The 17,437-nt window shown below is 30.5% G+C and overlaps 2 protein-coding genes across 4 annotated transcripts; both read left to right on the forward strand.

Annotated features, from left to right (window-relative positions):
* The first annotated feature begins 2,419 nt into the window (after positions 1–2,419).
* LOC102612176 (uncharacterized) lies at positions 2,420–7,820 on the forward strand. Of its 3 annotated transcripts, none has more exons than XM_015531025.3 (6): positions 2,420–2,741; positions 3,956–4,177; positions 4,261–4,377; positions 4,543–4,692; positions 6,659–6,717; positions 7,471–7,820. In XM_015531025.3, exons 2-6 carry the CDS (start codon positions 3,998–4,000, stop codon positions 7,604–7,606), a joined length of 642 nt encoding a protein of 213 aa, XP_015386511.1. In that variant the 5' UTR covers positions 2,420–2,741; positions 3,956–3,997; the 3' UTR covers positions 7,607–7,820. The 3 variants fall into 3 exon arrangements, with proteins under 3 accessions (XP_015386511.1, XP_052299537.1, XP_006480469.1); XM_052443577.1 differs by lacking the exon at positions 7,471–7,820 and adding an exon at positions 6,796–7,458 and having other exon boundaries at positions 2,421–2,741; positions 3,983–4,177; XM_006480406.4 differs by having other exon boundaries at positions 2,422–2,741; positions 3,983–4,177.
* A 1,772-nt stretch (positions 7,821–9,592) lies between these two features.
* On the forward strand, positions 9,593–13,642 carry LOC102611885 (acyl carrier protein 2, mitochondrial). Its single transcript, XM_006480405.4, has 2 exons — positions 9,593–9,881; positions 13,160–13,642. The coding sequence occupies exons 1-2, from the start codon at positions 9,675–9,677 to the stop codon at positions 13,334–13,336; spliced, it is 384 nt and encodes a 127-aa protein (XP_006480468.1). The 5' UTR covers positions 9,593–9,674; the 3' UTR covers positions 13,337–13,642.
* The last annotated feature ends 3,795 nt before the right edge of the window (positions 13,643–17,437 follow it).

Consider the following 17,437-nt stretch of genomic DNA (forward strand, 5'->3'; position numbering starts at 1 on the left):
AGCTTTTTGTGACTAACTTTACATTTTGATGCTAAAAGACTATTTTTTTAAAAAATTTATAAAGAGTCTCAATACAAGGCCTTCATTGTATCACGATTGCCATGACAAATTCAAGGGCATCATTGCATTATGATTGCCATGACAAAGTTACTTAATCTATTAAGAATAAATATCAAAACAAGAAGAACAATTGTTATGATTGCCGTGACTGAGTTACAGTCTATGAAGAACAATTGTGAACACATAGATGAACTGATATTTACTAACCCCATATATCTAGGGTGAGGTTTTAAAGTTGAATAGTAGTATTTATGTCTCTACCTTCTACAACTGGATTGAGTAAATCCAATGGATAAAAGCTTAGGCTACTTTTTAAAGTTAGAATTTTTAGTTAGGTAGGAGCACCCTTCTTGATTATGAAAATTTTTAGACTAGCTTCTCCTATTTACAAAGTTGTAAATAGTTTAGGGTATTTTTGGTATTATATTTCAAATGATATTTTTTTTAATTTGGTTTAGAAAATAAAAATGATTAGTTTTTCATGAAAATGAAAACTTATTTAGTGATTTATTTGGAAACTAATATCCAAGAATAAGAAGATTGAAATATTTTAGTGGATTGTCTAGAAAAATGATAACAGTGAAAATGTATTCGGTGTAGTTTTTATGAACACTGTTTTTCAATAGATAAATTATTTGTAATCCTTTTGAAAAATCAAATTGAGAGGTTGTAAGGGTTGTGATACATTTGGGTTAAGAGAATTTGAGGAAGTTTATAACACTTGTACTGATCAAAATTATAATATGAATATAATCAGACTTATTTTTTTTCCTTTCTCACTAAAAGAAAAAGCTAAAATATGGTTACAATACCTTAGGTCAGGATCCATGAGAGCTTGGGATGAAATATAAGCATGGTTCTAAAAAATATTTCCATCGCACAAAACAAATCCATTCAAAAGTCAAATCACCACTTTTACTCAAAACTAGAAAATACCCTTCACTTGTCTTAGGATAAGTATAAAGAGTTACAAAATATTTTTTGCACACCATGGTTTGGAAACATAGAGGTTAGTGTCATATTTTTATGAGGAACTCACATCCCCAAGTAGACAGATTGTCGAAATGATGTGTAATGGTGAGTTTATAGAAAAAAGCCATAAAGCTGCAATAGTTTATCTAGACTACATAGTAGACAATGCACAAAACTGAGATACAACTGGTTCTTATGAGCTATCGAGTAAGCCCTAGTCATCTCTATCAATTATAAACTTTTACAACCTTAGAGGAGACTATGACCTTCAAGCCAAATTTGCATTCTTAGCTAGAAAGTCAAAGCATTGGAGTCATAAATGTAAAAAAAGAATAAATAAATAAAGTGCGAAAGAAAAAAAAAAGAAATTATATGGAAAAATGAAAGGAACAAGTACTTAGTTTGAGATGTGGAACTCTTTTTTTTTTTTAAACAACTTTTAAGAAACACCGACCTTTAAATTTCAACCCTTAATTGTAGTTTTAAAAAAGTCCAAAGTCCATGTTTATTTAGTCCATAAAGTCCAAAAGTTTAAACTTTAAAGGATAAGTTATAATCTATTATTCATATATCCAAATTCTAATTTGATTTAGGGACTGATTTGCAAGAATTTCTGAGTCAAATGAAGTTTTTCACGGGTTTTATAGGTAATACTATAATTTTAACAGGTTGAGATAGTAATTAATAAAAATGGTCAAATATATAGATAAGCTGAGACATATTGATGGTAATTAATAGAAGAAAAATAAATTTCTATTGTGAATAAAAGTCAATATAGATGTCTGAACATACTGCAAATATTACTAAGCTCCTTATAAAGGAGTATGTTATTTTAGCCATAATAGTAATACAATATTAAAATATTATGTGAACTCTTATAGTAACGGACTACATATGTCTAAACATACTTAAAATAATAGTAATAAAGTTCCAAGTATTAATGGTAAAATCTCGATATGCTGATAATCTGAAGTACTCAAATTGGTGTCCTCATGGACTCCACAATTCTTGAGAGCACTTGCATCAGACAACATACCTCATGGCAACACTTCCACATTTTATTCTTTAAGTTAATCAAGAGTTTCTTTAAGTTTATGGTTGGTTTTCTGTGTGCATCCAAATATTTAAGTTTATACTTTTTCCTTCATCGAGAGTATATTTTCAGGCTGGACTTCAACATTAGTTCATCAAAGACATGTCCCAGTAAACATAAGTCAAGAGTTTCATGTTCTGTCAAGACTTGGGTCCATAGAACATTTGGACTTATTTTGACGAAGATAAAAAAATAATAACTTAACATTTTAATATATCCAAACTGTAGGGTGCTGCATGTAATTGTTCGAATTAAGATAACGTAAAAAGTTAAACCCCTTTTTTCGCAAGGGAATGGAAAAGGAAAAGAGAGGGGATTTGTAGAAACAAAGAAGAAAGAAAAAGTAAGATAGATTTATAGCCGCCTAGGGAGATAGAGAGAGAGAGTCAGCCGAAAGTATTGGAGGGGCAAATCAACAGCAATGAGTACAGCCTTACCAATGAGGCTTCTGCTGCCTCTGTCTTCAGTATCAACGACCAACGCCACCACGCCCTTTTTTAACTCTATTGATTTTCCCTCCAAATTTCTGAAATCACCTAACCCTAATTTCAACTTCTTTACCTTCTCTTCTCATCCTACTCAGCATTCATGGCGTCCAAGAAGAACCAAGAAAACGGTTAGTACCCACTTGCTTAATTTGCTTTTGAAATGAATTAGTTCGTCTGGGTCTCTGTTTCATTGCTGAAATAGTGAAAATTTTGTACAGAATTTCATGTTCTTTTTTTTTTTTTTTGGGGGAATTGAAGTGTATGCCCACTTGTGGAATTAATTGATTTAGGAATGAATAAGCTTTTCTGGGTAATTGTTATGTTGCTGAAATGTTGAATAATTTGTTGCTGAATTGCTTGTTCAAGCCAGTGTGCACCCACTTGTAGTAGAATTGCTTTTGGAATGAATAAGCTATTCTGAGTATTTGTTATGTTTGTTTAAGAATTTTAAGAATGAAACTTTTGTTAATAATTGCTAGGTAAAGCTCTTGTGTTGCTGAACTGTTGAAATATTTGTTCTTGAATTGCTGTTCAAGTTTATTTCGTCTAAATGCTCAATTTGATTAGAAAAGTCTGTTTTTATCTGGCTCTTCTAGGTCTCTGTTTTATTGCTTGGATACTCAATTATGTGTTTGTTAAATTGAACTTTGTACCTGTGTGCAGAAGTTAATCTGTTCTATCTAGATTTTGTTGAATTAGTTCTTCTGGTCCTTTTCTTCGTTTCTGTTTCCAATTGCATCTAAGAGTTTCTCTTATTGCTGTACGTATGTGTAAGTAACAGGTTTACTTAATTTACCGAACTTTATCAAGCAGAGTAGCAATTGTAGTCTTTATTACATAAGTTATATTCCATGTCAAATTTTTAAGAAAGTTTAAATTTAGCTGTATTTCTTTTGTGTCTTTAGTTGCCTTTTGCTTTACATAAAAGGGGTTTCAGGGAAAATATGTCATTTGAAACTATACAAATTTTTTGATCTAGAGAAAGTATTAAGACATACGCTTCTGTAATAGTCACTTCTGTCTGATAGCAATTGTTGAATAAAGGGCTTTCTTGAGTTGATGTCATGTGTATTTCTGTATATTTAACATTGCCATTTTGCTTAATGGGTGGGCAACAACACAGATTTAATCTGCCTATAAGCAAATTATTGAACTGTGATGGTTCTAAATTTTGGATATGTATGGACTATTCTTCAAGTTCGACTGCTCTCGTGTAACACATGGGCTATAGTTCTTCATAAATTGTTAAAAACATTCTTGAGCTTGAGGTTATTTGATTGCAATGCATTCTTTAATCTCTTGCCTTATGTTCAGTTGGTTTTCACTAATGATTTACTAGCAGGGCCTGTGTTTTTATGTACTGGTTTAGTGGCTTTGTGGAAATATGAGAAAAGATCAAGACATGGATGGTTTGAGATCCGAAGAGGAGAATGTAATTGGCATGTTTGGTTCCGATGAAGATGTTGGCACTCAGATACCTACCCAAGCCCAATCAGTTGTGGAAGGATCAGGGGCAGTTATGGTGTCAGAGTTTAAGCCTGTTCCTGATGTAGACTATCTCCAGGTGTGTATTGTCTCTGCTGTAGAACTTTTACATGGCTGAGCAGTTGTCCGATCTCTATATACATGCGATTCTTTTTTCTGCAGGAGTTGTTGGCCATCCAACAGCAGGGGCCTAGAGCTATTGGATTTTTTGGGACACGGAATATGGGGTTCATGCATCAAGAACTAATTGAGATTCTTAGCTATGCTTTGGTTATAACTGTAAGACACTATATTTTTTATCATGTAAAGGTTTTTTGTGGTGATGTGGGCAGTTTAGAGCCCCTTAGATGTTGACCAAATGTTGAACTTCACTTGCTTGCTCGTTATGAAGAGTTTATCTTATAATTTTTTATTACTGAAAATGCTGTATAACATTTTATGCAGAAAAATCATATTTATACATCCGGTGCATCCGGGACTAATGCAGCTGTCATCAGAGGTGCTTTAAGAGCAGAGAGACCAGATTTGCTTACTGTAATTTTGCCTCAAAGCTTAAAGAAGCAACCCCCTGAGAGTCAGGAATTGTTGGCAAAAGTAAGGGTTTCCACTACATGATGATTTTCCAAATTAAGGATTTTAGAATTCAGCATAGATTTTCTCATATGGTTTTTAAATGATTGACGATTGCACTTAAGTGGCTGTCGTCAACAGAGCAATTAATAGAAATGTGGAAGGAAACTTGAATTTTAAATTGTAAGAAGAAAATATCAAGAAATAACACGAAGAAGAAAAAGTGTTTAGTACAATAAAGAAAGAGAAAGAATATATACTGAGTAAAATCTAAGTGGTTATATAATTATTCGTAAACTTCTTATTTTGATGAGAGTAGGATTCTAAATCAAGAGTCCCTTAACACAAATTTTTGCTAAATCAACTAGAAACAAATCAAGACTTAATAATCTAGCTAAGAGTTTGAGGCAATTAAGCTAACTACTAGGAATCACCAAAATTACAGCTCCACCTTACAATTAACTGAAAATGTCTATGAAATTGTTTCCTCATGGTGGCATCTTTCTCTTCAGTCTTTAAGTTTCTTTGTTGTAAGGCAACAATTAAATTTTAGGTTGTGATATGGGCTTATTGGAATTGGATGAAGAGATATAAGTCATGCATAAGCCTTTACTATATCAGTTCATTTTCAAGAATTTTGTCTTCAAAATTTCTAGTTTCTATGTTTTTGTTTTTTTTCCAACCAAAGTAGCCATTGGTTTAAGGGCAGCAAGGGACTATTTGCAAGTTTTTTTAATTTAAATGTGAAGAAAAGGGGATGTAGGATTTGGCAGCATAAAATTTGTTCGATTATTGTGCTATAGAAATCACAAAATGAATCATTATTGTGAAGCATGCAGCGAATATTGACATGAACATTGTGGTGAACTGTAACTCTAAATTTTAGTTGTAAGAGGAAATAAATCAAGTAATGACTAGAAGTAGAAAGGCTTGCAATGAGTGCAGAAGAAGAAGAAAAAGAACGCTTTACCAAGAATATTAAACCAAAAACTCAATTAATTAATTAGTCACAAAGTAATATAATACTTGGTTACATAGGCATATATAGACTTCTATTCTTATCCCAAGAGGACTAGTATTCATAAATCAAAAAATTTGGAATTTTTAGTGAAAACCTTTACCAAATCAGCTAAAACTTATTTAAAGATCTGATATCTGAGTTAATACTGAAGTCAATCAGCAAAACAACCTTAATGTACTGGAGGAGTTGTAATTACAGTTAAATACTGTTAACCCGTAAGTATGAAACCTTAGAATTATGTAGAAATTAACTGTAAACTGTTTACTAGATCAGTTTGGTTAAGGCATTCATTCCTGTTCCATTTTCTGCACGTGTACATTTGTAAGCAAAGGCCTTGCGATTATTTTCACTTTAGAGGTATTGTTGAAAGTAAATTATGGATCCTATTTTAAGATCCATGGAAAAGAGAATATGGTGAAAGTGAATAATAGATCCTATATTCCAAATAGCATTAATGATATCTCTTTGACACTTTGCTAATTTCATTATGTGATGAAATTCCCGTTCTGGTGAATCCATTACATTGTGTTTGAACTCCCCAAACAACACCCTCCACTCTAGCTAAGGCTGAGAAGCACGAGAAGATGTAAAAGCCTCCCCCCCCCCTTTTTCTTGTCTTTGTTTGAATGAGCTGTAGCCTGTAGGGCATCCTGTATTTGAACCTTTTGTTCTATAAGTGGTTTTTCATTTCTTTTTATTATGATTCTACCTTATTGTCCAACCATGAGTGTCAGTAGTTAAAGGCAGAGGAATTTTACGGTGATAAATCAGCATATCTTTTGTGCAATTCAAGTGTTATAAATATGTAACTTTCATGATGACATTGGGGCTGTTTATGTTATGAACTGTTTTAGTTGGTAATTTCGAACTGAAACTGAAATAGACCGATTTAAGGGGCATAGTAGTAGAACTGTGTGCTAAATCATTATTGCCTTTGTCATAATTATTGATTTGTTTTTGAACATGAAGGTGAAGACCGTGATAGAGAAGCCTCATAATGATCATCTTCCTCTAATAGAAGCCAGCAGGTACACGATCAGTTTTGCATTTTTTTTGTTTTGTTAACTTTTAAATAATAAGTATTAGTGAGAGGTAAGTTTGCACAGGGGAAGATGATATTAGACATCACTGTTTAGTTTACAAAAGCTGATCTGGGAAATCAACTCTTATCACCATGTGGGGATCCTTCAGCAAAAGGTTGAAGCCGCCGAAACTTTTTCCCTGGTTTCTTTTATAGTTAGCGGTAGTAGAAATCAATGTTGTGGGTTTGACTCCCTGGGTAAAGAGTGAGCTGAATTCATACTTCACTGTTGTTCCTGAGCATAACAATGCCTGATTCCAGAACATTTTTTCAATTCTAGCAATTGGTTTGAATTTTATAAGTGTTGGAGTTTTGATGCCAATATATTCAAATGTGTTTCACAAGAAACACTTACTGTCGACAACCCCAATTTGTTTCTACCTTTTGACAGATCAAGAAGAACCTTGTTCTTTGCAATGAGAAAAGAATCTCAGTGATGCAGCTAATTTCTGAACTCAATAGAAACTGAATCATGAGCTCTTGTTCAAATACTTTCTAGGCTAATGAGTGAACTCAACATCCTGTTACTGGCTGTGACAAATCTGTCATTCCTATATCCAATCATAGGAACAATTTGGCTTTTGTTTTCAATCATTGTGCTGGACTAGCCATATAATTTAGATTATATTAATATTCTCGCAAAGTTCATCTGGTTTTTCATTTACTTATTGTTCTTCTGTGTAATTTTGGTGAATTCCAGGCTGTGTAATATGGACATCATATCACATGTACAGCAAGTGATCTGCTTCGCATTCCATGACAGCAGGTTGCTCATGGAAACATGTCAAGAGGCAAAAAATCTCCGGAAAATTGTAACTCTCTTTTACCTGGATTGAATCAATTTGTTCATTTGTACATTGTTTTGGGAGGGGGTTATTTTTATTTGTAAATTAGGAGAGGCAATGGAATGAGACAAAGATCGGTTGCCTTATTTTTGTAGATTGTAATTGTGAAGTGAGGGAGCCCATTCGCTCCTCTTTCGTTGGAAAGCCAAAAAGAAATATTTGTTATTGTTTTACTTTAATAGAAAAATGGACACATTGCGCGGAACTTTTCTCATTCAAGTGCACGCGTCTTGTTTTGGAGATGATATGATTGTCAGATGGTGTTCTATTTACTTTATTGAATTGAAAATCACATCCCTTGTGATAGTGGATTTGTGGCGTTTTTGTGACAAGATTTGTTCATCAAACTTGAATAAGGTATAAGGTAAGCTAGTTTTGAGTTTACTTAACATGTTTGTTAATTAGATTTAAGTTTGTGTAATTATATACTAAATGTCTATTTGGTTTGGTATATTTAATGATCATAAGTGCTTATTTAAGTTTATAAGCTCTTATAAAAAATTTTGTTATTCTTTAGTTGATTTTTTAGAAGAGTATTTAAAGTTTAAATAAGTTTTTTTTTTACCTATATTAACAAAAGTTTAAATTTTAAGTTTTTTGGAGTAGAGGTTGAAATATTTTTGTAAATGATAAAATATCTAAAATATTCTCTTCTTATTTTGACAATCTTAATTTTTTTATAATATAATTTTAAAAAATTTATCTATTAAAGTAATTTTATAATTTTTAATAAAAGATATTATGGACAACTAACACAATTAAAATTTTTGAAGTAAAAACTCTATTTGTAAGAGATCAACTAATAAAAGTTCTACTTAAATAAGATTTACTTGAAAAGTTATATTAAACGAAATCTAATTATATTGGGTTTAGATTTAGAGTTCCGGAATATTGACATGTGAACTCATTGATAGCATTCAATTAATCATATATTTATTGACTTGTTTTAGCCAATATAATTATGTTTTATTTCTCATATTTTAAAAATTGTTTAGTTACATTTAAAAATCATCAGAGGCATGGTAAACATTTTGAAAATATATTAAAAATATGTTAAATCAATTTGTTTCTTTTTTCTTTCTGAAATTAACGTGATCTAGTGATGATTAGAAAATAGATTGTGCTATGTTTGGGATACTTAACACAGTTAATAAATATGTCAAATGATTTAAATTAATATTGATCCAATTCCAACATTGGCAAGACATAACAAGCCAGTCATTTATTGATAGTACTTATCTTATTATTAATTATGTTCTTGATATTAGTAAAATGGTTTCGTTAAATAATGTGTATTTTCTTATTTCATTTTTTAAGTCAGTGTTTAAGTCTTCACATTTGTATAAGTAATTATATTTTCTACCAAATAAATTTTCATATTAAACTTATTGAGGCTGGTCCTTGACACTAAAATTCTATTTGGAATTGAGGTGCGGTAGTTAAACTACAGCTGCTGTAGAAAAAAATTATAATTATGAATTAAAAATTAATAATATGTAATAAATATAAATTTTAAATAATAATTTTTGATAAAATTATTAAAGATATAATAAATTTTTCATTATACAAATAAAAAATTATATCAATATAACTAATAAATTACAGTAATTAGTGTTTAAGCTCTTCTACGCTTCCAATAGAAATTACACTCAACTACAAATCTCAACAAATCGTTCTTGAAGTCAAGTGTTCAAATCTTCATATAACCAAATGTTCATGCCGAACTTATGGAGCCTGGTCCAAGACTCTGAGAAGACAATAAATTAGAGTGCTTGTATCCAACACTCCCAAAAAACATTGGACTGGACGTCAATTCTCGGCTTGTGATGATCCATTTTTGCATTGTATAAATATAGTAATAACAGTCATAATAACAAAACTTAGGGACCTAAATGATAAACCCCATATCCGGAGCCCAACGACATCGTTTCAAAGCAACCTGAAACCGCTTCCCATTTCACTCTTTAACACTCGGTCGATATTTTTGTCAGCGATAACAAAAGCTAAAACTAAAACCCCATTTCACTCACAGCAGCAGCAGCGGCAGCAGATACTGAAAATGGCGGCGGCGAGAGGTGCCTTGCTAAAGTACCTGAGAGTGAACGTGACCACCGTGCAACGAAACCCTAGCCCCTTTTCTCTCTCATTCAACTCCATACGCCGCTGTTTCGCGGAAGAGGTCAGGGGCTCTTTCCTCGACAAATCTGAAGTCACCGATCGCGTCATTTCCGTCGTTAAAAACTTCCAGAAAGTTGATCCTTCCAAGGTAACTACAACCCAAAAAAACAAAAGAAAATCTTTTCTTAGAAAAAAAAAAGATTTTTTTTTAAAATCTTTTAGCAAAAGTTTCAAAATTGATACATTCAAGGGAAATTTTTTTTAATTCCAAGATTTTGGATTACTTGTATACGGAATTTTATTTGCTGTGCTAGTTCAAAATTAAGAATTGATTATGTTTGGTTGCTGAAACTTAAAAATTGTTAAGTTGATTTAGGTACTTGTGGAGCGTGTTTTTAGGGTTACTAGGAGATTTAAGATTGTGGAATTTTCTACTTATCAATAAAATGAAAAAAAAAAAAACACTGAATGTTTTGTGTGCTGCTTTGTTATGGTGTTAGGAGAAAGAAACAAAAAAAGAGAATGAAAAGGAAATTAAGCTTTCGAGATTTATGATTTTGGTTGTGTCTAAGGAGATTGTTGACGATTTAAAAAAAAAAATTAGTTGCATTGATGGAAAATTTTCTGACAGTTTTATTATATTGATGGCATTTTTTTTTGGGGGGAGGGGGGAATACTCTGGTAAATTATGAGTTACCCTGTCGGTTTTTTGCAATTAGAAGACTTGTTGCACCTACATTTTTCCAGTTTTGTTTGGAGTACATTCCATTGAGAATTTATTTGTTCTGATGTGGAAACTATATTTTACATCATTTCTTTAACTTATCGGGATTTATAAATGCCTTTGGGTTAGTGTATTTTTATGGCCCTAATCAAATGCAAGATTTCTCTCCTGTCCAACAGCACACATGTATTTATATATGCTCTCTTGTACAGGCATGTGGCATTTTTATTTACAGATGTGTTAATACATTTATGTATATTATGTGTGTGTGGTTTGTGGATAAGCATATGCATATCTTCTATGATCTTATGTGCAAGAATGTAAATTTGCACATGTATCAGTAGTATTTGGAGTGTTCTTTTTCATATGTTTTTGTATGCTTGACATTTTTCATGCACTTTGAAGCTTTGTTATGCGAGTCAGAGGTGTTCAAAAAATACATGGAAAATAATTTGGAAGGCTAATCAATGAAAGCGGGAAAAAGAGACAATTTTTATATTTTGTTTAGATAGGTTGAGGTATACATGTGTGTATCCAACGCAGTTTTCCTTGAAATCATGGAATATGGAATAAGATAATAGGTCATTTGTGATGACTTATAGATGCCCCAGTATAGAAGAGTTTATCAAATCAAGTGGTGGGGGTGCAGAATTACGTGGATTGAACTATTGAACAATGGTCTACTTTATAACCAACTCGAAAAAAAATTATGGTCCTAGATAGTGTGGTATGGAGAGACGGTTCATGCGACGAACAAAAGCTAGTTTGAGATGGAGTTTTATTGAGCTGAGAATATAAATATTTAAGTTGTTTATGAAGTTTAAATTTACAAATATGTCACTTTTATGTACTCATTATGTATACTTATCGTGGGAGGTGGAACATCGATTGCATGTGCTTTGGTTTTTATGTTGGTGTATCTTTAATTTATCAGTAAGGCTGGGAAATAATTAAACATGCTTACTTATCTACTATAACAAACCAAGTTAAAAGCATAGTTTGAATTTTTGAGCTGTCATACAAATTATTTTTAGAGTGATTAAGCCCATACTACTATTATTAAATCAATCTAGGCTCTTAATTCAGATACTCTACCCTTTATTTGACATTTAAATGGTTGTTTGGGCATTCGTTCTTACTGCATGGTGCATTCATACAATATACAATCCTTAGAGAGAACTTATTGTATTGTAAATTTTCAAGCTTCAAATTTGCATAAATTGTGTATGGTTTTAGAGTCTTACAGTTGTTGAGTTTAGCTCATAGACATATTGTTATGTATTTAAAGGTTGTAATAAAGTTAAATTTAGGATTTTGACTTGGTCTTACTTGAGAGGATTGGTATAGCTATGGGTTGTGCATGTAAAGTTATTGTATTCTTTGTAAACTTATTGGCGAATTAACTCTGTTACTTGTTTATGATCAATTTATAATAGAATATATTGGACCATGCTTGGGGATCTGGCAAATTGGAATTTTGTAAGGTTCTGCAATATCTTGCTTCTGGAGCAAAGCTTAAGTCTGTGGATTATGGCCCGTAATAGTTTGCTGTACCCATTCTTCTGTGGATGTAGCCAGATAAAGATAATAAGCTGTATTCACTTTCTGACCATTACACTTCATTAGCTTAAAAGCTTACAAATTAGTATGGAAAGTTTAAGAATTAGAACTGAGCTCTAATCTTATTACTTCATAAGTTTTAGTTGCCTACAGTGCATTTACATTCAAAGAACATAAGAATTGCATAGGGAAGCATGAGATATGTTCATAACTATTTTTTCAACATCAGTAACTTGTTAGATAAAGAAACCTATGAATTTTTCTATCACTGAGTAATCCAGAAACTCCAAGCGGTCCTGAAAATAATCAGACCTCGTCTTTGAATTTCTTTATTCTTAAACTTCCTTTTCTTTGAGTTTTGTGTCATTTGTATTACATGTATGCCTGCTTTTTGGCTATCCAATTGATGTGGTGCTGATCTCAGGTCATACAGAGATGGCCTTAGCTTTTATATATTGGGATAGCACCAGATAGTCATTCCTTGGTTGTGCTGACTGAAGTTCCAATTTGAGTGGTACTTTTGATGTGGGGAATTATAAATCCAAAGGATGTTTCGAATCCTGTATGTTCTTGGTTGATTTTTTTTTTGAGTCTGTCGTGATATGGCCTGAAAACTTATTGTTGGGTGAATCTGCTGCCAAATTTTGAAGTTTGACAGATTCATTATTTACCCTTTGTAAAAGTTCTACTCCAAATTTTGCATCATATAGCCTGTAGTACTGGCAGCAATTGGACATTTGCAAATTTGGTGCAGTTGTCCCTGTTTCTTTGTGATTTTCTAGGGCAATGTTGATTCACTTTTCATTTGAATGCTCTGTGGAAAATTTTTGCATTTAACTATCTTCTAACCAATTCTGTACTGATAGAATCCCTCCAGCATGGGATTTTGTTGTTATGACAGAAAAAGTATGCTTATTAAGATGTGGGCTGCTGCCATGAGACATGATCTTCAGTGTCTTGTTTTCTTCATTTTTTTTTTTGAATTAATAGTCTTCACCTTCTCTGCACATACTATGGTGGGGTATAAAAATTATGCTGCAGTTACAATACTCCCATTTCTGGATATCTTGGTCTCTTCTTTAAATGCTACATGCATATTGTATGATAAATCATAATGGATATCTGATTTTCCTCTTTTGCAGGTTACGGTTAATGCCCATTTCCAGAATGATCTTGGGTTGGATAGTTTGGACACTGTGGAGGTCGTGATGGCACTTGAAGAAGAATTCGGATTCGAGATCCCAGATAATGAGGCAGACAAGATCAGTACCATCAATATGGCTGTCGATTTCATTGCTTCTCATCCTCAGGCTAAGTAGGGGAAACTATGAAGCCCTACGATGCTATTTTCACTCTTTTGATGTTCAGAATTAGCAGCAGCATTAGAATTCTCTTATCTCGGTACCTAAAATTTTTGTTCCTTAAAAAACGAGTAAACTTTAAAAGCCTTTCTGGTTTTGCCACCCCATTTGAACTCTGCTTGAAGAGTATTGTTTTTGGGACTCTTGCCGCGTCGAAAATGCATTCCATTAAATTGGAAGATTGGAACGGTCTGGTATTTCTTCACTACTCATCATATATGTTCTTTCATTTTAATAAAGATCATGTAGGAGACATTTGTTGTTTGCAATTTTTCATTAGCTTGTAAGTTAATATCTATTTGATATGTCACATGCAATCAAGAATCTGAAGTGTTTTAAACTTATTGAAATAATACATAGATCTTATTGCAAATGGAATTTTTATTTATTTATTTATAAAATTTATGGGTAATTTTTAAAAACCTCCCCTGAGGTTTGGGCTTGTTGCAAGTAGATGGCGAGAATTTGTTTATTTGTAAAAAACTCTCTACCGTCAGTTAACTTTAACATTGACCGTTAGTTGACTGTGCAAAGACAATATTACCTTTAACAACAGTTTGTAGACGGAAATAACTAAAAAAAAATTAAAATTGTTGGCGCAAAAAGTACAAACTCTATTTTTTGACAATTTTATCCTTGTCAATTCTAAAGATTTACAATATCATAGGTAAAGATTATAACTATTTCATTTTTAAGTTGTTAATTTTATCTTTTTTATAGGAACTTTAAGAAAGTATTAATAATTTAAAGAGAATTTTTTAATTTTTTAATTTTATTTTTTTTGTAGGAATTTTAAGAAAATATCAATAATTTAAAGAGGGTAAAATAGCCAATAATTTTAATTTTTTTTAGTTATTTCCGTCTATAAATCATTATTAAGGGTAATATTGTCTTTGTACAATAAACTAACGGTCAATATTAAAGTTAACTGACGGTAGGAAGTTTTTTACAAATAAATAAATTATCACCATCTACTTGCAACAAGCTCAAACCTTAGGGGAGGTTTTTAAAAATTACCCTAAAATTTATCTATTATCATATCATACAGTGGTAGTTATTGTGGTCAACTCTTAAATTCAACTATCTACATGCTTCATACTTCATGGCTTTTTTTTTTAAAAAAAAAAATTTCATCGTTTTAAATAAATTATTATTTTTTGAAAATTGTTGGTAAATTTAAAATGAAAAATCATGGTTGAAATTTTGGAAGATACAAGTCAATAAGCACATTAATTTTACTATTTAATAACTCATTCTCAGTTCTCGGTAACTAAAAATTTGAAATTTGACAATTTAAAACAGTTTTTTTCGAGTACGTAAATATTATTTAATGGACGAAAATGGAAAAAATTTATGATTATTTAAATTCATTTATTTTGAATTGATATTTCTCTAGTCTAATTCTTGAGAAGAAATGTCCCTAATAATTGTCTTGAGCAGTTCTTTTGTGACAATGGTAATACCTATAACCAAAAAGGGCCCATGCCTAAAAAATAATAATTCATTAATTTAGTATTTTAAGGTCTCCTTTTTAAAATTTACATCTTCATAAACTTTCAGATTTGGATTTGAAAATAGAAAAAATAATTTAATATTGTAAAATGGTATATTAATTTGACTAATATTTATTTTTTTAATTAAAAGTGTAGTTGCTAATTTAATAAAGCTATTCAAAAATCATTAGATCAAGTATAAAATTACTTTTTTTTTCCTTTCTTTTGTTCTTATTTTCTCGTAATTTTAACTTACATAATTTTAATATAAAAAAATATTACTAAAAAGTCACAGGGTCAAGTCTTCCGACGAAACGCGTTATGTCATATGTGTGGCTGAAATACGTCATTTTCGCCAACTAAGCTGTCTTGTTCCTCCTCATTCGGCCGTAGACTTGGGGGCAGGGGGGAAGACTTGGAAGTTTTCGAAGAAAATAAATTGAGTCAACGAATAAGTCTTCCTCATACTCACCCTTCTTTTCAATTAATTTACAATAATGCCTTACCACATTTGATGTCAAGACTCGACCGTGGACTTGACCTTGTTTTTAACTTTTTTTAATTTTTGTAGTCATTAGACTGATCACACGAAAAATGATGGAGCATAAAAAAAAAAAAGTCATGGATTTCTAAAGATGTAAAATTTTATTAAAAAAATTTATTCTTATAGCAGATCGATTCTCATCGAAATAAATTTTGAAATGAGTTCTCAATCTCAAGTACTGTGAAAAGATTTGAATTTTCTTTTTAAGAAATTTATTATTTGGTGTCTATTTCAAATCAGCAGAATCATTTTCCTTATTCATTTGTATAATATATAGGATTTCTGGTTGTAATATACATACGTTCACAGTTCATCCAATGAAAATTTGACAGGTGCACGCGTACAATAAGGTGCAATTTGGTAGATTTGATATTTTATTACTTAAGTCATTGGGTAAAAGCACGTATACTTGGATAGAAATAAAAATTATATTAAGAAAACCAAATGAGTGAAAATACACATTGATGATATAATAAACAAGTAAAATTAAAAATATAACGGAGTTCATACAAAAAAGAAAATAATTTTCAAGCAATAGTAAGAGAAGAGAGACTTGTAAGAACATAAGTTATGATATCAAAATGTACTAATTTCTTATTAATATTCATTTTTTATCTCTTGCATAAAAATTTGAAATACAAAATCATATTATTAATAATACAAGCTTTCTATCATATAATTGATATAAACTTTCTATCATATATCTTTCTAAATCATTTTATCTTTTATATTTATTTTTCCCACTCAATCATCACAACTTGAAACAAAAAATGACTAAGGGGTTATTTATTTTTTATTTGAAGTCTGAATTTTACTTATTTTCAAGCTTTTGTAGCTTTTAATTTGTTTGCTTTTTTATCACTTATGTCTGATTATAAGATGTTTAGGTTTGGATAGAAAAAAAATTAAATATTATGATTTTTATTTGAATGGCAAAGCATCTAAATAAAAACTTTAATATTATCTCTCCCCCTATTAAATAAATTTATTTCTTATTATATAAATTATTTTTTATTTATCCCTTTTTTATATGCTTGTATTTAACCCGTTTTTGTGAATGAGAATTTTAAATATAATAGAACTTTAGGTGAGTGTATTTTATAATAAATTCATCTCTTTGTATTTATATTTATCATTTTTATAATATATTTTAAATTTTACTTAATATATTATTTTTAATTCAAATGATTAAACAACTCATGATTGGTTTGTGTAATTAGCAAGAAAAAATATCAATTTTTTTTCACGTGTTTAAAATTATCAATTTTTTTACTAATCAAATAATTTATTTATAACTTGTCGTATGTGTAATTAATAAAAATATAAATATTGTTAATATTTATGAGGTTATATATGTCAAAATATTATTTTAAATATTTTATTTTTGAAAAACAAATAATTTAACACTTATATTTAGATATTAGAAAAAAAAACATGTCTTTTATATATATGTACTCATAACTATTTAAATTTCAGTCAAATTTAGACCTATTTAAATTTCAAATAAAAAAACAAACACTACCTAATTTTTGAAGGAAACATGAATAGATGCTTCGAGCTTCTTATTTATTTAATTAGTTAGATTCTTAAACAAAATGATTTCTTCTCCCCTCCATTTTTAATGAATTTTACCCAGCTTCAAAAGTAGCAAGAACAACAAAGATTATAAAATTATTCATACAATGATACCAATGTCACCATAAAACCTAGAGTTTGGCTACTATTTATCAAGATATTGGAGTAACTAATTATAAATAAAATATGTAGTATTTTAAATTTTTAACTAAAAATACTTACAAATCTCAATTTTTATTTTTAATTCTTTATAAAAAAAACAATGATACCAATGCCAACATAAAACCTACAATTCGGCTAACATAGACATTGGAGTAAATAATTATAAATAAAATACGTAGTTTTTTAAATTTTATAAATGTAAAAGTACTTACAAATCTCACTTTTAATTCTTTCCAAGAAAGTGAGTTTGAAAAACAACAATTGGACAATGCAACGTCTTATTCT

This window comes from Citrus sinensis, chromosome 6 (assembly GCF_022201045.2).
Source record: "Citrus sinensis cultivar Valencia sweet orange chromosome 6, DVS_A1.0, whole genome shotgun sequence".
In the NCBI taxonomy this organism is placed as follows: Eukaryota; Viridiplantae; Streptophyta; class Magnoliopsida; order Sapindales; family Rutaceae; genus Citrus; species Citrus sinensis.